Below are 22319 nucleotides of genomic sequence, written 5' to 3' on the forward strand. Positions count from 1 at the left end.
TGGTGTTACTTATACATTGTATTCCTTGTTACTTTTCTCGTTTTATTGCAGTTTCATGTTAGAGGTTCCTTGTATATAGACCGATGTTACTTGACTTTCTATGATAATGTCACTTATACGTTGTATTCGTTGTTATTTTCTTGTTATACTACAATTTCTTGAATTTCATGTTCGAGGTTCCTTATATAGACTGGTGTTACTTGACTTTTTATGTTGGTGTTACCTTTTAGTTATTGAAGTTTATTCAATTTCATGTTAGAGGTTTATTGTATAACTGATGTTACTTGACTTTCTATGCTAGTGTTACTTATACATTGTTTTCGTTGTTACTTTTCTATGCTAGTGTTACTTATACATTGTTTTCGTTGTTACTTTTCATATTACAGGTTTATTGTATAATTTATTGCATTTTCTTCAATTTCATGTTAGAGGTTCTTTGTATATACTGATGTTACTTTATTTTCTATGTTGATGTTACTCTATATTCTTTGCTGATGTTACTTTATTTTCTAGTCTTTAAACACGTTAGGCTTATTTATAAGTGTGAACATGTCACACCATCAAGTTGATGATGTGGCTGGTCACATATAAGACTTGAGGGTACCCGAAATGGGAAAAAAATCGACATGACCCGACCGAACCCGATTGAGAAGTGACCTGACACGACCCGACCTGATCATGACCCGAGACCGAAATGACCCGACCCGAACCCGACCTGATGACCTGTTTTGACAACTCTACTCCTAGCCAGAAGCCGTCCATACTTTGCTGCAGCAACCTCCGCCAGTTCCGCATCCCACCTTGCCCCTATTTTACGAACCCCAGCAGCAACAATCGGTCCCACTTCGTCTCGTAGCACAGCACTGAAAGCGATCAATGTATCAAACTTTAATGAATTGATTTTGAAAAATGAAAAGCAACCACTGAAAGCGATCCTCCATTCGCTACAGCCAAAGTCAAGATACTATTTCCCTTCTCTCTCTCTTCTGATCGTGATCGATCAAAACACTTCCTCTCTTTTCCTTAACTCTGATCAAAATTTTCACTCGGATGTCAGATGCTCTCATCAATGGCCTCGCCGGCGCCGGCGGCGGTATCATCGCTCAACTCACTACTTATCCTTTACAAACCGTACTTTTCTACCCTTCTCTCTATCCTCTCCGTTTTTCACCTTTTCTTTTGCTCACTTTGAATTTCGCTGCTCTTATTTAACTTTGCTTGTGTTTTTCGTTTGTATAGATCATTTTTGCTTATTGAATAAGTATAAATGAAATGCAATTTTCTCTTTTTTTTTTTTTTTTTTTTTTTAATATAATCGTGTTCTGGTTTGAAATTAGGTTAATACTCGGCAGCAAACGGATCGGGATACAAAGAAGGAGAAGAAGAAACTTGGAACTCTTGAACTCCTGTGTCAGGTACTCGCTCCTTTACCAAAAGTTAAATTTGAAGTTTTTTTTAAAAAATAATTGTTTGGAGCTTTGATTGATTGATTTCGGATGAATTTGGTTGTTAATTCAGGTCGTGAAGCAAGAAGGATGGGGGAGGCTGTATAGTGGTTTGGCTCCGTCGCTAGTTGGTACCGCCGCGTCTCAGGTGAGAATTTTTGTAGTTGGTTATCGTTATGGTAAATTTGTACTTCGAGGTCTTTTAAGGAACTGAGTTGAAATTTGAAATACGGTAGTTTCCCCTGATTATTTATACAATTGTTGAGAAATTCATAATTTTACTTTCTAGATATGAAGAGTGGTCTATTGTTTTTGGACATCCCAATATGGGAATAATGGAATATTGAATATGAAATACTAGTATTAAAGTGGAATGGAGGATGTAGGGAGTAGTTTTTTGGCTAGTGATAGTTGGCATTGGTACTTTATTTTGTTTGTTTGACGTGCAGCTCTGTCTTTGCACAATGATTACTATATCCATCCGACAGTGATGGTCTCATTATTTCATATTCTTACTTGCATGGATTTTATGTTTTGGAAAAGAAATTTAAAACTGTACTTTCGTATGGATAATTCAGCAACATTGACTGTGACTTTGTTTGCAAATGGCGAGAGTAAATGGGATTGCTGTTGCTGTTTAACTAGTGTTGCAGTTGTTTTCTGATTTCGGGGGCTGGTGCTAGAGACAGTGCAGTTGTCAGTATCCAGTTGGCTTGAGTTAGGATATTGAAATCTGAAACATTGCTCGACCACTAAGGCATTGCAAAGCAGAATCTAAAAGAATAAAAGAAAGTCATACAGTTAATAATTATTTGCTGATTTATGGGGAATTAGTACGAGTCAGATTTGTCTCAAGTCTCAACTCTCTCAACTTCAGAGCTTCTGTCCCCAGTGGTTAATTATAACCTTGTTTTGACTTATATTTAAGTTGGGAGTAGCAGTTATTCAATTAACATGTTGAACAACATCAACATCGGCTATGCAGCGCAGTTTGGCTATTTACCCCCTTCACTTATGTGGAAAGAGTCTGAAACCTTCGCATAGAATTTCAGCTAAATATGGTGTCATTTCGTAGTTTACTTAGACCCATTTTCTTTAGATCAGTACAAGAGAAGAGCTTATGCAGCTGATTTACTAACGTAACTCATTGTGTCTTGTAAAACAAATGGCTCGATCTTAAACCTGTGGCAACTAGCAAGAGTTTAGGAAAGTTCTAGCAGACTTCTAAACCTCTGTTTTAATTTTCAGCTAGTTCTTTTCTTAGAAATACAAATCAGAAATGAGAAGGTGACTAAATATTAATGCCAATTGTTTCGAAAGCGGTTTTGTCTTGCAGGGGTTTTGCTACTTTTCTCTCTTCATAAAGATCATTGTCTAATTTGTGTTTTGATCAAAACCTAAAATCCTTGTACATCCTGCATTGTGTTACCTAATTATCTAATCACCCCACGAGCCGCGAACCAAAAAATAACATGAAAATGGTATAATTTTGGTGTATTTAGCAAATTGGGAATTGCGAACCTGTACCTACTCATACTAGCGAACCAGGTAACAGTGACCCTGCAACTAAACAGTTTTTGGAGCACTGCGTTTACTAAACTTCTTCCTGTTTATAACAAGTCATACAATCAAAATGTGCCTGTACTACTTAATTTTTCAAAAATGCTTTCATAATGGCTTGCTTCATGCATTGTGGTAATTTTTGTTGACATGTTCTAGAGTTTAAGTATATGGCTAACTGATGAAAAATAGGGCACGCAAGAAATAAATTGTTTATTTATTTATTTTTATCAATGGGTGATAAAGTATTTTGTTGTTATGCCTGTTTTTTTTTTTATTGCTTCGTAGTTGTGGATGGTTCTATTTATATCCTCAGTTTGTTTTCTCAACCATATAAGGACTCAAATAAAATCTTCATTGCTACCACTTCCATTTCCTTCCCCTTGCCTCCTCTCCTTATGTGAAAGGGATTTCTCTCTATGGGAAAAGGGGATGGTGTACAGAAGTTAGTTGACCTGATCCCTAAAGCTTGTTTTACAGGTCGTGGTCTTTAGCCTTTGGTTTTGAACTTGTTTGCATATTCTGGATGCTCATTTGATATTCTTATGATACAGGGTGTTTACTATTATTTCTATCAAATATTCAGGAATAAGGCTGAAGCTATTGCAGTTGACCGCAGGAAAAGAGGACTTGGAGATGGATCAGTTGGCATGCTATCATCGTTGGTTGTAGCTGCTATTTCAGGGTAGTTAGTTTTCTTTAATTTTCTCTATTTCACATACTTTTATTTTTTGTTCGTTTAGTCATATTTGAATCTTTGTTGTCCATTGTTCCGCATTGTGTTAACTGAATGAAATTTATACGGAGTTATATTAGGCGACATTACACCTTGCATTTGAAGTTTTAAACTATAACTTCTGTTTCTACCATATTATGGCTGTGGATATTTGTAAATACAACAACAACAACAATAACAATAACAACCAAGCCATAATCCCAAATGATTTAGGATCGGTTAACATGAATCGCAATAAGGAACCATTTGCTAAACGTGAAGTTAGGAAAGTAAAAAGGTTATGTTAAAGAGAGTAAACATGCAAAAATGAGAAAGTTGAGGTGAGGGTTACGACTAACGAGGCACGAAAAATAGGGAACAAGGAAACAAGATAGGTTAGTTTAAATGTTTGGTTAGCACATATTATGTTTGTGGATACTTGTAAATATGAAGAGAAAATATTTGGTTAGTACTACCTCCGTTCTACAATACATGCAACATTTCATTTTGCCCGTATTCCAACACGCTTCTTCGTACATAAATATCTCCAAATGGGTATAAGTAAAAGTTATAAAAAGTTGATATTGGGAATCCTCGCATTGATAAGAATTTAACAAAATCTCACTTGACTATGTTTTTTTTTACATAATGGTGAAAGAAAGATTGTCAAAGTTGATTGATGAATAATGCCCAAATGAGAAGTGATGCATGTATTGTGAAACGGAGGTAGTACAAACTATTTCACCTCTACTCTTCAATTTATCTCATGTACCCATGCCAGAAACTCTCGACTTCGGTAAGGGTAGATCCTTACCGGCACTTTAATTTTCAATGGGACACTTCAAGTTTCTTGAACAACATACTTTTAATAAAAAATGTGAAAATTGGGGGACGAAAAGAGACAGTTATGAAATACATGCTTACAAATGTCACTGATTTCTTAATTTTTGCAAGTTCTAGCACACACGACAACTTCAACTATATGTAGTTTTATTCTGTGAAAAAAAGCTCTTGGAAAATGTCTTAAAAGCCCATGTGTATCGTTCATGAACGCCATGCCATATCCCCGCACTTCCAATTTTAGGATAGTCTCTAGTGTATGAAATTTTGAACCGTCTCCGATACTTGGTTATTTACTTGATACTCATACATAGAATACCAGAATTCATGTTATACCCTATTTTTGAAATTTCGAGTTGTCAACGGGAAAGGTCAACAGTTTCCCTTTGAATGGTTTATCGTAGATTCTAGGGGCTCAAACCGTTCAATTCTCTCAAGCACTCCCCCTCCTCCCCCAATTGGAATTTAATGCAAGACATGAATAGGGAAGCTGGTTGTGATGACTGCAACTGTACAAGAGAGTAAACTTGAGTGAAACGGGAAGATTGGGAAAGATAATGGCACCTGTTACCACCTGTGATAAATTGCATGTGCACATCTCATGGCTTGTGTCATGCTTTACCTTTGTAAAATTGCCGTTAGAGTTTTATAGAATTTCTATCCAGTGCCGGCTCTAAATCAATGAATATAACTCTACTCTTGGGAATCTAATGAATATGTTTGGACCCTTGACAAAAATATCAATCAGCCTACCCATTAAATTAGCTTCACTAAGCTGAAGAATTATTTTAGGAAGTTCTCATTCATAATCACTGTGCATGATTTTCCTACGAAGATCCAATCTTATAGTGTGACGGCATGGTCCATAGAAGGCTTGGTCGATCATCCTTTTCCAGTAATTCATTTTATATTCTTAATTATTGTTTCACTCTTTTTCTTAATGTGTTTTTTTTCCTGTTAGGCTAGGTCCTTCACATTTGTGCTCTTATCGTTTGTTCCTTAAGTTACATATGTGCCTGTGGGCTGTGGCCTTAGCATGCCTTCTCCATCCTTACTTAACTAATATTACCAGACCAGCTAATTAATGCTGTATTATATTATTAGTATCCTCTTAATTCCTAAATTTGTTTTTTAGAGCTTGATTTGTTCCTTTTGTTCTTTTTAACCATACTTACAGCAAGGCATTGTCTGTTTTCCTTTTGTCCCCATGCTTCTAGGTGTACAAATGTGTTGCTGACAAATCCCATATGGGTTATTGTCATTCGCATGCAGGTAAGAAGCTGCAAACTGGAGTACAATAAGAAAGATATATTATGTTAAATATTCTTTTTAACTCATTCCTTCCCTTGATTCCATTCATTTGCTTGAACCCACCAGTTAACTGGGTGAAATTGTTTTGCTGCGGTTAAAAGTTCCTGCTAACTGGAACATACATGTCATTTGTTTGGACATAGTGATTTTTTTATTGCCAGTCAATAATTAATAAAAAATAGTTTTGGATTTGCATCAAAGCTGAAGTTAAGTAATTCCAAGCTGTAGATCAAATTTTGATATTTTTGTATCTGCTCACTCAGTTCCTGTCTCCTCTTATTTGTGACTGAAGTTCCGTCAGGTTTTGAAAGTATGCAACATCACCAGATTCCAAACTAAGCAAGACAGTCAATAAGCTCATCCATATTGTTGGAACGTTTAACAATGAGTGGGAAGATAGGAAAGTAGTAGGATATCAGTCGTATGAAACGTCAACACATATGATAAAATTAATTTGCGTACTAATTTTCCGATTGTTTTGATGGAACTTTTAGGAATATAAAATCTTGTCATACCGATCAATGGGCCTGCTATTTTTGCTATTTTCTTGATTGCCCTTATCCTTGTCCATATCCCTACCCTACCCCCCACCTGTTCCATTTTAGCCCTGAGCCCTGAATCTTAACAAGTCCCCAGTTTCGTGGAAGAAAATATCAAATTCGTTTTCCTGAGTACATAAGTTAGATGACGTTGCTTACCTTTTCACATAATTCACAACCTAGGAATATTTTTCTTAAGGACATTGTCCATTTGTCCAGTTGCATTTGACTATATTGCGTGCTAGCTAATCTCCTTAACTCCATTCATTTACTTTCCTTGTTTAAGTTGAAGGAAGGATATTTTGAGCTTCTGAGTGTAATGTTTTGGTATACATGATACTAATTTCTCTGTATCGTTTTACTTACGACAGACGCACACTAAGGCTTCCAAAAAAGTACAGCCCAGTCAAGCTATCAGGTCTCCTGAAGAAATTCTAGTTTCAATGGAGCCACCACCTTATGGAACTAGCCATGCAGTATGTAATTGTCATGTCTTGTCACTCTCTTCTTTTCATAGCTGTTTTAAATTGTTGTATACTATAAATCTATAATTTCCATGTGAATTGCTGAATAAGTATTTTGTTTTCCAAGAATCTTAATTTTCTTAAACAATCATACCTATCAAAAGTTTAATCCATCATCATTGGGTTTGGACTTGATACCCTTATCTTCTAATCTGGAAGAAATTTTTGGGCTGAAGAACTTGAGAAACTTTGATTCCGCGTGACTCGTAGAGACATTAGAGTTTGATCTTTGAGAGAAAACTTCTGAGCTTTGTTCTTTAGAGAAGACGCAGTTACCAGATTGGCTACCTTAAGTTTTTTCCGTATTGTCTTCTCTTCTGCTGTCTTTAGTATTACTGCCTTAAGGTTACAATAAGCTGATGTTGTTTACACCCTTATGACTTTCCATGCCACTCCCCATACCACTTTCCATACCCTTTTCTGACTGGCGCTACTGGAATATGACTCGTGGTATCACCACCTGTCGTGGTCCATCTTTTATGCTGCCTATTGTATTGGTGGATCAGTTTAGTAAATTTTCTGGACCTTCTTTTTAGGTCTATGCTGTTTATGTACGTTTGGAAATATTTGGTAGACTTGATTAAGTTTTATGGGACATTTCCTTGAATAGTCTTGAAAGTTCACCAACTGAAAATGATGAGAACAGCTGCACAAAATTTAGGACTTGTTGGCAATTCTTGGTAGAAGTCGTAAAGACGAGATGTGAGAGTAGCAATTTTAGAAAATATTGTGCAGTTTCAAAGATTGCAGTTTCAAAGATGTGAGAGTAGCAATCATAAACCTTTTTACCGCGTGACCCGTTGTCGTCCCGTTATCGCTTTTGGGTCAATTGGAAACAACCTCTCTGCAATTGCAGGGGCAAGGTTGCGTACACCCGACCCCCCCCCCCCCCCCCCCCCCCCCTCCTTACCCCGCTTCTTGCGGGAGCCTCTTTGAGGCAACGGGGTAATGATAATGATAATGATGATGAGTTGCCATCTGGACCTTGCAGTGAATCTGGTCTCCAGATTGATTGCTGGTGATTTATGGATTATAATATCATTCTTGGTTCTCAATCATCGGTTGGTAACATATGGAGCGAGGTGACAAGTTAGTTAGACTTTGTGTAGATTGTCATGTATACATTGGTGTCAGAGGTGGCTTCATCTTTCTGTGACCATATATCAGCATTCTCTGCTAGGTAGATTAGACCTTGTGTTTTATTTTGTATTAAACCAAGTTTACTGTTTCAATGGATGGCATGGGATAACAATATAACAGACAGACTTACTGTACCAAAGAAAAGGGGATGGCATGGGATAACAATATAACAGACAGACTTAATGCAGACAGACATAATAGACCCTAGACCTCTGTGTGCTTGACTCAAGGCTTCTTCTAAATTTACCTATGTCATGAGAGTGTAATATTTTAAATGATTTATGCTATCTCTTGATTGTGCATCTAGTTTATTCTTTTAAGTAAGAGTGGGTTCGTCTCCAGGTGCATTGTTTCTCACTCTAACAAGCAATAGTGATTTGTTGTAGATTCAAGAAGTTTATGATGAAGCTGGGTTCTGGGGCTTCTGGAAAGGCGTAATTCCCACATTGATAATGGTATGTATCCGTTGGTTTTTTTTTTCCAACAAAGGGTATGTGATTGCCTGATTGGTGATTGATGTGTGTAATATATCTGCAGGTAAGTAACCCATCTATGCAGTTCATGCTGTATGAGACTCTATTAAAAAAGTTGAGACAGAGGCGTGCGTTGAATAAAAATGGCAGCAAGGGAGTAACTGCTTTAGAGGTTAGTACTTATCTGAGTTGGAAGTTGTGCATCACCAACTTCTGGGCAACACGTTCTGTGGCATTTCCCTGACACACTTGTTTTGAAACCTGCAGTCCCCTTTTCCCCATAATTTCTTGTTCTCTGTTCATTTTTTCAAGTTTAAACTCAGTCAAAGTGTTTGCTTTTGTGTTGGTAGATATTTTTACTTGGGGCACTAGCAAAGCTTGGAGCTACTGTCGTGACATATCCTCTTTTGGTGGTGAAGGTAAAGACACTGTGTTTTGTGAACATTTGGATACGAGTAGTTTGCAGTGATTCCCGTATGGTGTTTGATAATTTGAATTTTGTTAACTGGGCAGAATATGTCTGCTAAAACTTTTTTCAAACTTCAAAATACCATACTCTGTACTTAAATTAGAATATTAATTTGAATATATCTCTATATAGCATCAGCTAATGTGGTCTCGCTAGTCCTTCAGCTTCAACAGTTGGAATAACTGAATACCAATATTCGTAATTCTTTCTTATGATATTAATGTGTTTCAATAACTTATAATCTTACATGTACAGAAATAGGTGCCTATCTTTATTTTTTAGGTTCCAAGTATGACATATCCAATTTCCAAAGCATTCTTAATACTTCCTATAATCTTAGTGCAGTGATTTTTCCCTTTAATGGGAGATGCGATTTCTTGAGGTGCAACTTTATTTTGCTGATCTCTGCTGGCTGGCATGCGTATATGTAATCCATCTATAAAGTTCATGCTTTATGAGTCCTAGCTTTATATCAGCGTGAAACAAGAAAAGTAGGATTTTGCAAGGAGTTGCTCTTCAAAATCAGAACTTGAAAACACTACTTCAACTTAAAATATTCAAGATCATAAGAGATGAACTTTATAACATCTTTCATTCTTCTGAAAAAATATCATTTAAAGATGTGAAGTAAATATTACATAGAAGTGGGGATCTTGAAGTTGGCAATTATCTCCTCTGATCTACTTTATCCAAGGTATGGGAAGCACTAATTATTTGCAGCATTACCACATCCAGTAAAAAACCATCAGTGAGGTTGTTTCCGATAAGCTCACAAAAAAAAAAGTTTTTTGTTTTTTCCCCTTGAGAAAGAAAAGAAGTTTCGGGCCTTTTGCATTGCTCCATTTGGTTTGGCGAAATGATTTTCCAAGGAAAAACAAAATTCTAAACTAGTTTTCCTTCGTTTGGTTCCGTCCAAAAAAATTCATAGGAAAAAAGTAAAATAAGAGTACATGGGTGAGAGTTGATGGGAAGAAAGAAGAGGGAGGTAAGGAGGACAAGTGGAAAAGTCATTTCTCTTCCTTTCAAATGGAAAAATGTTTTCCACTCTTGAGAGAGTTAATGAAAATTTGTTGTAGACCTCTTGCTATAAGTCTATAACAAACAACGTAAAGTGGTTGAAAAGGGGAAAATCATTTTACAGAAAACGTTTAACACTAAACCAACCACTCCCCCAATCTACACAAAGCAAATTGGTCCCTAGGAAACGCCTGATACGATTGCTATGCAGAAGATGACACTATGACAGTTATTTTAACTACAGTGTCGGAGCAAATTTGATGACCAGGCTAACTCTTTTTGAGTGACTTTAGTCGTTGCCCCTTCCTTCACTTTCCTTACCTTAATATAGACTTTATTGTGTTGTGTTGTCACTTGTCCCAAACCTCCCGTTTTATATAAATGTCAATTAATTTTCTGATTCTCTCCTCTTTGCAGTCACGGCTTCAAGCAAAGCAAATTGCTGGTACAGATAAGAAGCATCAGTACAAAGGCATGTAAATTTTGCTTAATCAGTTTTCCCATTTTCTGTTACAACAGGCAATAACCCACTTTTAAATCACCACAGCACCTTGTGTGCTGTTGAGGAGGATCAGGATTTTGATCAAGATGTATTTTTCATATAGCCTTTCCCCTATCTTTGTTACTTGGATTTGGGAACTTGTGTTAGGCACAAGGTATGTGTCGGACTCGGCCATTCTTATAATACTTTTCCATGTTCAGACATGGAGAGTCTGAGTAACATAAGTCATTAACTGACTAGCCAGTTGTCTCTTGATGTGAATCACAGACAACATGTGTGATCCTCCTGTATATGGTGTAGGTGGTTACTAGGATGCCTACTAAACAGTTGAAACCAAAAAATCTGTGTGCAGTTAGGGTAGAAAAGGAACACCGAATAGAATCAGGGCAATCCAATTTGGAAGGTCCTGTTGCAGGCTCTTATAACCACAAAATCACCATTCACCAACTGTTTCATTTGCTTGACAGCACTTCTACAACTTTTTTGAGGACCCAAGAAGCTTGGGAAGGGAACCACTGTGGACCTTTAATCAATGTTCCTACGTCTTGAATAATACTCATGTGTCCACTTGATAGAGTCCTTTTTGCTGACTGAGCCACCCACTCACTGTTTAAACTAATACCGATAGTGAATTTTGATAATTCATTTCTCTACTCGAGGCCACCAGCATAATTGGGGAGGCATATTTTAGACCAAGCCACAACAAGTCAACAACAACTTTGAGGGGTTTTGGTTGAGAGAGGTTAGGGGGGATAGAGGTTTGAGGCAAAATGAGAGGTTTAGTCCAGACCTCTAGTGGCAGTGTTATATTGAGAGATGATTGGAAAAGAGGTTTGAATCCAAAGGCTACCAAGAGGGGCTTTTTGGTGATAGAGGTTTGTAAGTTTTTAAGGGGAAATGACTATTACACTAACAGCTAATACAATCAGCTAGTCAAACCAACTAATACAAATACCTAACACGCTAGTTGCCAAATAGCCTTTGTTTTCCCTTTAAATGATTTCTTCCGTCTTTTGCATTTATGGCTTATCTTGTAGTGTATTCTAGGCCATGTTATCATGTATTGCTTTACGTCTAACATCTCAGGTACAATTGATGCGATCTTGAAGATAATTCATTACGAAGGTTGGTCTGGATTTTACAAAGGGATGAGCACAAAGATTGTACAGAGTGTTCTTGCAGCTGCCGTTCTATTTATGATTAAGGAGGAATTAGTGAAAGGAGCGCGTCTGTTACTTTCAAAAAATGGTACCTTGTCAAAGCCTCGATGATTGCAGCCGTGATTCTTTCTCGCCAATTAAGTATATCTGACTACCTTCCCAGTTGCAAATAAAAGAACTTCAGTAAAATTGATGGCTAAGTTGAGCAAATTAATGGGCTTTAACTATGAGAATCCCTCTGATGAAGTAATCATGTGAGTCTACAGAAGTGCAGTTTCTCCTATGGTTATATCAACTGTCAAGCAAGGGATTCATATTCTGAGCAGCTAAATTGTAAAATGTTGAAATTTATTTGTAAGCCTAAAGGAAAAATGGCCAGGTTTCTATTCATAGTGTCAGCTGCTTAATTTTTTTTCTTCCTTTTTTTTAACACCATGTATTTGCTTTCGGTGCTCAGTGTCGTGGGCCGTGGCATCTTAGCAGCGGTTTATTGTTTAAGCATTTCCTATACACCTTACATACTGAATTGCCTGTGTTCTTTTGCCTGATCAGCGCGTTTAATTTGTGGAGTATCAAAGCTACTCACTGTGAAAGGGTGTTTTGATTCGGATGGCAGGGATTACTGGAACAGCGGAACTGATAAGATCCTTTACTTTTTCTTTTTTTTTTGTTTGAGGGAAGATCCTTTATGGCCCGTTTGGATAAGAGGATTTCATTTCAAATCTCAGAATTGGGCCAAATCCATTGTTTGGAAACTTCTGGGATTTGGATTTGGGTCAAATCCAAGTCCTTAAAATAATGGGTTCACTTTGATGAATTTGAAATTCAACCTCATATGCCGTCATTTCAATTCCTTGTGCTCTGTCTCTCATCTCCCCTTTTCTCTCTTCACCAAACACGATTTTCTCTCTCCTCTCCCAAACACACTCGATCTCTCTCCTCCACCGCCTCAACCACCAGTTCTCCGTGGTCACCACCTCGACGATCGTTTATTAACTCACTACCTACCGGCTACCGCCGCTTCAAGATCCATCGTCTTTGATCTTCGCTATTACAGGTCTTTTACCTTCTTCCTGAACTCTCTCTCTCTCCTAAATGCCAGTTCCTTCTCTCTTAAACTCAATCTCTCTCCTTCGCCACCATCCCTCCATGGCTCCATCGCCTCGTCCACCAACAGAAGGTCGCCGTTTCTTCTTCTCAAGATTTTCAATTGATAAAATTTACAGATTTGAGGAAATTGGAAGAAAAATCAGATTGAAGGCAATTGATAAAATCAGATTGAAGGAGAAGCAAGCTGGAAGAAAAATCAGATTGAAGGCAATTGATAAAATTTACAGATTTGATTTTTGGTTTTGGGGAATTTTAGGTGTTGAATTGATTGATGGCTAGAAGTTACAGTAAATTAAAGGAAAAAGAAAATTAATTTCTGGAAATTAAACTGAATAAGATCTTTTATTCGAATGAAGAGACGCAAAATTTGAGTAAGAATTTCTCTTTGAATCTAGGTTAGAACTGGTCATTGCATTATATTTGCATGATGTTTTGGTAATTTTTGTTTTTTGATGAGATTAGATGAAATTACTTTATTGATAGATTGTTGTTTATGTTTGAGTTGCAATTGATGTTTTTTTTCCCTTCTACTATCCATTGATTAGATAATTAAAATTCCAGATAACCTCCAAATATGGTAGAATTTGAAATACCGGAATTGGAATTCTTATATTTCCCAAACATATAATTTGGATTTGAAAGTTGGAATTTGAATTTCTAGATATAAAATGAAACATTTGAAATCCAAGTATGATATCCAAACACTACCTTACGTTGTTTAACGCCAAATCTGAATTGATTATTATTTTTTTCTACATTTTCTATAAATTGTTTATGTATTGGAGAAACAATATTGGTTAATAAATTATGGCAATAATAGATATCACACATTAATAATTTGCTAGACTATTATTGGCAGAAGTAATATTTTAGTAAACTCGATATATTCATAATTAATATATTTACTCAATATTTTGGTCAAAATAGAAAATTAAGCATATAAAATATCTAATATGTAGTAGGGTGAAAATTGCATATTAGATGAATAAATTAATAAATTAGTATGTTCAAGATTTATTATTATAGCAGTAGTTTAGAAGGAAAATATTGCAGTTAAATTTAGAAAAAATGGTTAAATAATAATTTTAAAATATTTATGCTTGCACGAAACCTAATATAATAATAAATCAAATTAATACTAGCCAGTAGTATTTTCTTTTATTTTTGACCCAAAAAAAAACACTAAAACAATATTAAATAATAACACTAAACGATAAATAGACGAAAATTCATAACATTAAATGATAAGTAAATGAAAATTAATTACGATAAACGATTAAATAAATCAATTTGAAAAATCACGTCAAAAAAAGTCAACTTAAAACAAATACTAATTTACAAATCACGTCAAATAAGGTCTTGGTCTAGTGATTAAGACCGAGGGCCCCTATATGTTAGGTCATTACAAATAACAAAAGGGGAGGGAGATTTGAACCAGAGACTTATTATACACAGACCCTCAATCTTAAGGCCAAGATTTCATTAGTATGTTTGGAGCCTTTGTACTCCCTGCATCCCTAAAAGCTTGTCCCTATTTTCTTTTCGGTTCGTCCCTTTGAGTTTGTCCATACCATTTATAATATGTAGTCCCGCATGTTTTCTCTTACTCTATTATCAAAATTAGCAAAAAGACAAGATTACCAACTTATTTGCTTTTTTTTCCCTTCATTCTTAATAAAGTGAAAATATGATTTTGTGACAATCTTTAGACAGAGGGAGTGCTTAAGCTTTGTTTGCCAAACTATAATATAGCTGAAACTGATAAGTTAGCTGAAACTAAAAGGTTAGTAGATGAAATGGATAAGGTGCTGAAACTGAAAAGGAAAGCAATTGAATGAGTTATTTGGAGAAATTAAATAGCTGGATTATATATATACTAGTCTTATATGCACGCGATGCGTGCGGAATTTTTAAAAAACTTAAATTTGTGTCGTTACAACTAATATATCACAACGAAAAAATCAAATTTTCATTACTAATTGTTCCAACAAATCGAATTCAGAAATTGAACTCTACACAACGACTATTCTTCACAAAGACTGCTGACACCCGTTATAGGCTTCATCCCCAACTTCTAAATAGCTTATCGATCGGCTCTTCTTTTCACTTCTGCTTTGTTGTGACCTACTGCTAGCATCAAGTACCTCTCTAAACAAACAAAGAAAACTCATGAGCATCCAAGGAGTGATTAAACCGATTAGATTCAAGCAAGGAAATTAACTTATTATTAACAAACAACATTTGAAGCAAACTCTATCAGATAAAGTGGCACTTGCTACTCCTTATTGATAACTATGACTATAACTATAATCTGAACCATAGTTATTGTCATAACTACTACTGAGTACACCAATCATATGGATGCCAAATATATGCATTTTTATGAGCAATTTCAATTGGATCTCCAATTTCTTATATCAATTAATCTGAAAAACAAAGTTTGGTCAATTTATTTTAACAGGAAAAGGAAAACAAAAACAAAGCTGCATAATCCCACTAAGACTAAGACCTCTGTTCATAACATTATGCACATAACATTATGCAGATATTACTACGGAGAATTGAGATGAATAATATCACCATATGACCATCACTATTATTTATAAATTTAACTACTTAATAATATCACCATTCCAATAGAACATACTATAGTAGTAATATGAACAATGCTTCACAAGCACTCTAAATTTGCTAGTAGTAGCACAATTCATCTTCTCTTCTCAAAGAGAGCTTTAATAGCTTTGGCCTTCTTAAGCACGGAGATTATGTCAACATTGAAACTATCTTGTTTTTAACTGTTCTCTACCTTCACCTTGAGTTCTGGATGTGCTCTTCCCACACCCATTTCTAAATCAATGATAATCATAAATTCATAATCTCCTCAAACTCGGTAAATACAAACACTATTTTCAAAAAACTGCAACATCCTTTTAGCTTTCTATCCTTATATAACTACAAAATTTGCGAAATATCTAACACACTAAAGTTCCTATTTGACTAAAGAAACACCATCACTGTTAGCTACAAAGAATCAAATAAAGTATGAGAAAAAGAATGAAGGAAAAATCGAAAAGAGCAGATCAACACATCAGAGAAAGAAATAGAATGGAAAAGGGAGAAGGAAAATCTTGCAACAAATATGAAGTTTTAATTACCCAAATTCCACTGATTAGGATAGAAAATTACGAACTGGGCGAATTCGCAGCCACCATTGAAGTTGCTTCAAAAACTGCAAACTACGAACTTTGAAATTACCTGAAAAATAAATGCCGAACTGGAGACAATCAGGTTTAGTCTGGGTGTGCATAAGAAATTTTAGATTCACTAAGAAGTGAGCTGATAAAATTCAGAATATACTCATACTTGTTACTAAACTGCCCCCGCATTTACATACTATATTACTATACTAAGTAGACCTCTAAACCCTTATAGATAGTTAATACATTCGCCAAAAATTGCAAAGTATTACTTGTAACCTAATCACTACTATAATCACTTGAAGCATCAGATTAATAAGTGTCATCTTGGTCCCTATGATCATCACACATTCGCATTCTATCTCATCTCTGTTTATCTCAATCCTCATCATCTGAATCAGCATTCAAATATCATCCAACATCTTCTTCTAATTCACCTTGTTCATATTCACCGCCATCAACATCAACATCTTCATCCACGTCATCTTCCCCTTGTTCATAATCTCCCACTTCTTCTAAATCTTGATCATCATCATCAAAAAAAAAAAAAGAAGAAAAGAAATGGAGAGAGAAGTCCAGAACAACTAAGAAGGAAAGAAAAGAAAACCCAATTCCTCTCAGTCAGATCATCAAAACTAAATACTTAATACCCAAAATTAAACAAATTAAGAGATTATATTCTATTATACTCTTTGATTTTGGCATATTAAGTACGGAAAATGGAATCACATTCACGAAATTGCTGACATTTTCAGGGCAATTGACTATAATAGTACATCAAATAATTACCAGAATTACAACTTTCTCGACTTTGAGGTAATTATAATGACTATGAATGTGAGAAAATTTTAGAGAGATTGTAATACCTAGGTAGAGAATACGAATCAGCTCCTGCTGCTTGTCTGGAGGCTTTAATTTCGACCGGTGAACAAATTGCAAAAGTAAGTTTGAAGCTGAAAATTGATAGCAAATTCGATTGGATTTGGATATTAATAACCAACGGAATGGATAACAAATGTTTACGAAAGACGTATATTACCTGGAAATCGTAGAATTTAGTGAGCCGAGGCTTCCTCTGGGTGTTCATCGCTATCACTGCCTTTATCATTTTACCTATTTGATTTCCAGGTTCCCAATTTGATTTGAACTCGCTTACTGTTTTAGAAACTAAGAACAGATGCCTTAGGTCATCGTGATCAACACCACAAATTACCTTAATCTGCAACAAATTCAATAAAAAAATCAATTTAAATTTATTTCACTCCAAATTTCAATCAATTGCACTTCAAGTTCCAATTAAACAGACCGAATTTCCGCAAGAACTCACCAGAAATAATGTAATTGTGTTTGCCGGTTTCTAAAGCATCATTCTTAGTCCGTGTATGCAGTTACACTGACATATCAAATGTGAAAAATTAAGCTGATAGTACGATATAAACTAAATTCTGAAAAAGGTAGCAGTGAATTGATATATTCAAAGATAGAAACGGGTGATTTGCGATGCACATGCGCATATTGTTATCAACATTTTACAAATTTGTGGCCAAGGTCCAAAACATTAACGACAGAGGGGAGGCAATAGCAAAGAACATACCCAGTTGTTGGAGTGACAATAACATCTGCCATGGAAAAGATTTTGTTATAGAAATGCATCTGTCGGTTCCTGCGGGAAAATGAGAGAAGCAGAGTTACACCAAGTCATCAATCATACCCAAGAAACCATAATAATAAACTGAAAACATATTAAATGCATAAAAAGATTTAATGCATGGAATTTGGGAAACCATTAGTGAATTTTACACAAAAGATGTTTCTTTGTGAGGTTTGTAAAATAATGTAGATAAAAAACATAAGGCAAGAGAGACGGAATCAGCTGCTGTGTTGGAAAAGAAGCAGAGTCAGCTCCTCTCTTTGACCTTTAACAGTTCTGGATTTGCAGACTCTGCTTCTTTTCCAACACATCAGCTGATTCCATACTGGTGAGAGATAATGATTTACATCTGGATCACCTCATCTGATCCAAACTGGTTAGCAATTATTGTTAATCGGGTTATCATGAATCTAGCAGGCAACATTATTTCGACAATGGAATGTATTATTTAGTTCTGTAAGGCGGAGCTAGCAGGAAGACGAACTAAATAAGTAATCAACCTATTATAGTGCTAATGAACACACAAATCATTTACCGGTTAACCAAAATGTTTAATTTAGGTCCGTTTGACAGGTTTTGTAATTCAATTTGACATAGCAGGATCGTATAAAAATTGCACACACTACAATTATGATAGAGGAAAAACATATTTGAAAAGATATACCTCAGAAAGTCCGGAAATACTGTCATATTTTTTGATCCCACCATCATCTACAATTTAATTAATCAAAGAAATCAATACAAACTCGGTATTTCTAATCAATACAAACTCAATACAATAATTATAAGAACAATACGAAGGAGAATACTTACAGGCATCAATTTCATCCTCCATATTATTGTATTTTTTCACATCTTCATAATAGCTTCATTTTCTTCAAATTCTGAGGGGCTTTCTTCTGATTATTTCCACGCTTTCCCATTTTCTCAAAAACAAATTGCAGAAACCTCAGCAAACTAAAAATTAACTAAAATCCTGAAGAAAAAATCACGAAACGAAATTAAATTAAATTACAACACCTAATTCAAAAGAAATTCAGAATATTGCTTGAAAAAAATCACAAAACGAAATTAAATTACCAACACCTAATTAAAATCGTAATAATTATCAAAACAGAAAGAAAAAAAAATCCCCAGAAAAAGAAATGTAATTTAAACAAAACAGAAAAGCAAATGAAGAACTGTTACCCGATATTTGAAGAAGATCGATCAAACCCAGGAATTTCACCCAAATTTATAGAACCCTAATTGGAGCGGACTAAAATTCGATTGGAGCGAAAGTAGGATTCAATTCCAGATTTGCAATTCTGAGAAGATTCAATTAGTCAGAAAATTGAAACCAAATGAATCCATCATATGAATCCCTCTTTTGTTTGAATAAATCAATCAGAAATTTGAAATCAATTTGAAAAAGGGTAAATTGCGATTGGAATTGTAAAATACTCACCATTATTGTTTTGGGAACTTCTACTTTCCAGATTTGTGGTTCTGGAATTCGACGTGCTGGACGGACATGAGGGATATTACTCTTCACCAAATAGTTGATCCTCGCAGCCGGAGAATCACGTTTTGTTGAATTTCTGAGTAGGGGAAAGCCATTGAAGAGCAGATTCGAAAAGGTTGAGAGAGAAAAGGCGATGGGTTGAGGGAGGATGTCGTGTGTGCTCTGGGTAATTTTAGGGTTTGGAATGAAAGGGTGCGGTTTAATTAGGGGGGTATTACCGTCTTTTACTATGGGGACACGAAAAGTTATTTTACTATTTTAACCTCAGCTGTTCCTTTATATATATATATATATATATATATATATATATATATATATATATATATATATATATATATATATATATATATATATATATATATATATATATATATATATATCAAAGAAGGTAAGTGACTCATTTTAAAAAAACGGGTGGAGTAAGTTGGAAAAAAACTCTTTGGAACAAAATAATATGGAGTACCTCACAAAAATATGGATCATCTCTGAATAAATAGTCTTCCATCAAAAAAGAAAGTTTAAAATAGAGTCGGTGGTACAAAATCCCCTACTATATAAGCTACATTATTTTCTCTTCTCTTAATTTGTTCATCTTCTCAACATCAATACAAAAAAATGGGTCTTTTTATCAACCAATTGATCACATTTCTAATTTGTACTCAGGTAATCCTACAAATCAATTTTCCATTAGTAAGTGGCAGTAATCATCATTATGACGTTTACATCTCTAATAGACTCAAAATCGGATCTGTTACGGTTCGTTGCCAATCAAAGGATAATGATCTAGGTATCAATGTTCTTCAAGGAGGACAATCGTTTCATATTGGTTTTAAGGACAATATTTTTCATACGACTCGATATTTTTGTCATTTCTATTGGGGGGCCAAGAATGTAATTTTTGATGTTTTTAATGATAAGCATGATGGAAATGCTAATAGCAGGCTTTGTTATTGGGAAGTTAAAGAAGATGGATTCTATCGTGCATGCAACGGTTCAGCCTTTGGAGACGTGATAAAGATGCATGATTGGTCCAAGTAATTATAGTCATTGTTCCATGCTACGTCAATTTGATGTAAAACTTTATAAAGAATAATGTAGCTATCAACTCATCTTAGTTTGTTCATATATAGAAATATGATACAAGTCTATGAAATTTAGAAAACATACACTATTCAGGTTATATATCTTGAATTATAAAATAGCTTTTATTAAATATGAAGACATTAGCTAGAAATTTTGAAGTACTTGTGACATATTTTTTTTGTTTGGTAATTATGTCTTTTGATCTTGTACGATACATGTATTATTTTCTTGTATTTCAAATATTGGTAAACAATGTTTTTGAAAAATCAAATGTCGAGTAAGGAAAAGTGGAGAAGGTTTGACCTACTAGTAAATGCATTTGGAGGTGAGTATGTGGTGAAGAAAAGGAGATATATGTGAATTAATTATTTTAAAGTAGTAAATATAAAATCAAAATAAAAGGAGAGGGCTCATGGCACACCAATTTTCTATTATAAATAGATAAATTATTATGTGTTAATAAAATTTTAATTTGTTATTCTACTAAAAAAAGGTTTAATTTTTACTAAATTATGCCCGAGTTCATTTTATTTTTACAAACTTTTGTACAAGGTAGTCTGACAAGAAAGCCTTGATGACAACAAAACCGCGATGACGTCGTGTTGATGTAGCGTTTTTTTTATTTAACTTCGAAAATATGTGTGCCATTTTATGATTTATTTATGATTAAAATAACCTAGCAAACATAAGTAAGCCAACCGACCAAGTGCAATGGCCTTTGGCCGGCCAACAAGCCAACACAACAGCGCACACACAACACACTGTGTCGTGGGCCGCGCCCTGGCCAGCGTTGTTGCTGCCTTGATGCATTATTGCGCGCGCCACAACATTAGGCTATGGGCCAACGTTGTTTTGCCTTGCGCGCTGCGCCCATGGGCCTTGCGCTTCTGCGCTCCGGCTCGTGGGTTGCTCTTCGTGTTGTGACTTAATTATCTTACAATAATTTTTTTATCGTATAATACGATACAATCCAATGTCGTATGATACGATTATTCATTTATCCTAGCTTATGAATATACATACTACGATATACGATTCCGATCTAACGTCATATCGTATATTATTGTTTTCTAAACTAATTTCCCGAAAAGCCATTAAATGAATTATTGATTCATTTAATCCAGCAATTTGTTTTATATCATTGGTATGACCTTGTAGGTTCAGTCAAGAGTAAGTTGTGAGCCTAATAAAGATTATAACTCACTGATCGGAAACATTGTTCCAGCTAACTCTTCCGATCACTTGATCTTACTGAATTAATTATTCGTAATTAATCCGAACCTTGGTATTAGACTAATGCACATTGGGTGAAAGACACATTTTCTTCAGTCTCCCACTTGTCCTTTAGACAAGTGTGCATTCACATTCCTTTGTCGCTTAGTGTTACTTGCTGAACATAAGGTAAGATCCAAGCCATCCTTATTAGTTTCAGAGTTCAACTGTAAAACTTTTACAGGAGGTTAACGTAACACCCTAATAATCCCTTGCTTCTATAAAACCATTTTCCAACTTAAAATAAAGGAATTACTAAAGTATTACCGCCACCGTGATAACGGCTAAGGCTAGTACCAGAATTACGCAGCGAAAATTAATGTTAACTAACTTTCAAACCAACACAAATAATAATTATTGAGGCCTCCTACAAGTTGGAATCATAATGGCCCAAAACCAAAGTATTAAAAATCCAACAATCCAAACCATAATTAAAGTATTAAAAATAGTTTCAAAGCACAAAAGAATGCAACTCTCTCAACCATCCCAAGCTACATGATTTCAATCTTACTTTGATCTATCAACCTGCTAAATTAATCTACTCCCCAACAATGCAAGTGCAAATGATGGATCATCATAGGGTCATTAAGGCGAAGGCCATGAACAAAAGACACAAGGCACGTAGTCAGCAAAAGCTGAGTACTTACGAGGCTAGAGTGAAATAAAATGATAAACATGCATCACTCGCTAAAATAATAATCCACATGCAAAAGCCATTTAGTAAAAGACAAGCAAATCATGAATACAAGACTCGACTCTTGACTCGACTCTTGACTCACAATTTAATTAGAATAATCTTTGAACGGG

The 22319-nt window shown here is 35.1% G+C and overlaps 1 protein-coding gene and 1 long non-coding RNA gene across 2 annotated transcripts; one reads left to right on the forward strand and one right to left on the reverse strand.

Moving 5' to 3' along the window:
• Nucleotides 1-844: 844 nt before the first annotated feature.
• LOC110777548 (peroxisomal nicotinamide adenine dinucleotide carrier) lies at nucleotides 845-12221 on the forward strand. Its single transcript, XM_021982151.2, has 11 exons — nucleotides 845-1131; nucleotides 1338-1415; nucleotides 1519-1593; nucleotides 3560-3690; nucleotides 5778-5832; nucleotides 6782-6886; nucleotides 8461-8529; nucleotides 8612-8719; nucleotides 8898-8966; nucleotides 10451-10505; nucleotides 11622-12221. The coding sequence occupies exons 1-11, from the start codon at nucleotides 1051-1053 to the stop codon at nucleotides 11804-11806; spliced, it is 1011 nt and encodes a 336-aa protein (XP_021837843.1). The 5' UTR covers nucleotides 845-1050; the 3' UTR covers nucleotides 11807-12221.
• Nucleotides 12222-14812: 2591 nt separating this feature from the next.
• Nucleotides 14813-17169, reverse strand: LOC130466118 (uncharacterized). Its single transcript, XR_008926139.1, has 4 exons — nucleotides 17042-17169; nucleotides 16869-16955; nucleotides 15961-16060; nucleotides 14813-14953 (listed from the first exon to the last, which is right to left on the reverse strand). It is a non-coding gene; the product is annotated as an uncharacterized lncRNA (long non-coding RNA).
• Between the last annotated feature and the right edge of the window lie 5150 nt (nucleotides 17170-22319).

The sequence above is a fragment of the Spinacia oleracea genome, chromosome 1 (assembly GCF_020520425.1).
Source record: "Spinacia oleracea cultivar Varoflay chromosome 1, BTI_SOV_V1, whole genome shotgun sequence".
Lineage (NCBI taxonomy): Eukaryota > Viridiplantae > Streptophyta > Magnoliopsida > Caryophyllales > Amaranthaceae > Spinacia > Spinacia oleracea.

What these genes read in the sequence shown, in the direction of transcription:
- LOC110777548 (XM_021982151.2), top strand. Translation starts at nt 1,051, where the DNA reads ATGTCAGATGCTCTCATCAATGGCCTCGCCGGCGCCGGCGGCGGTATC. An exon ending in TTGGTACCGCCGCGTCTCAG is followed by an intron (nt 1,594 to 3,559) that starts GTGAGAATTTTT and finishes CTTATGATACAG; the next exon opens with GGTGTTTACTATTATTTCTA. An exon ending in TAATTCCCACATTGATAATG is followed by an intron (nt 8,530 to 8,611) that starts GTATGTATCCGT and finishes ATATATCTGCAG; the next exon opens with GTAAGTAACCCATCTATGCA.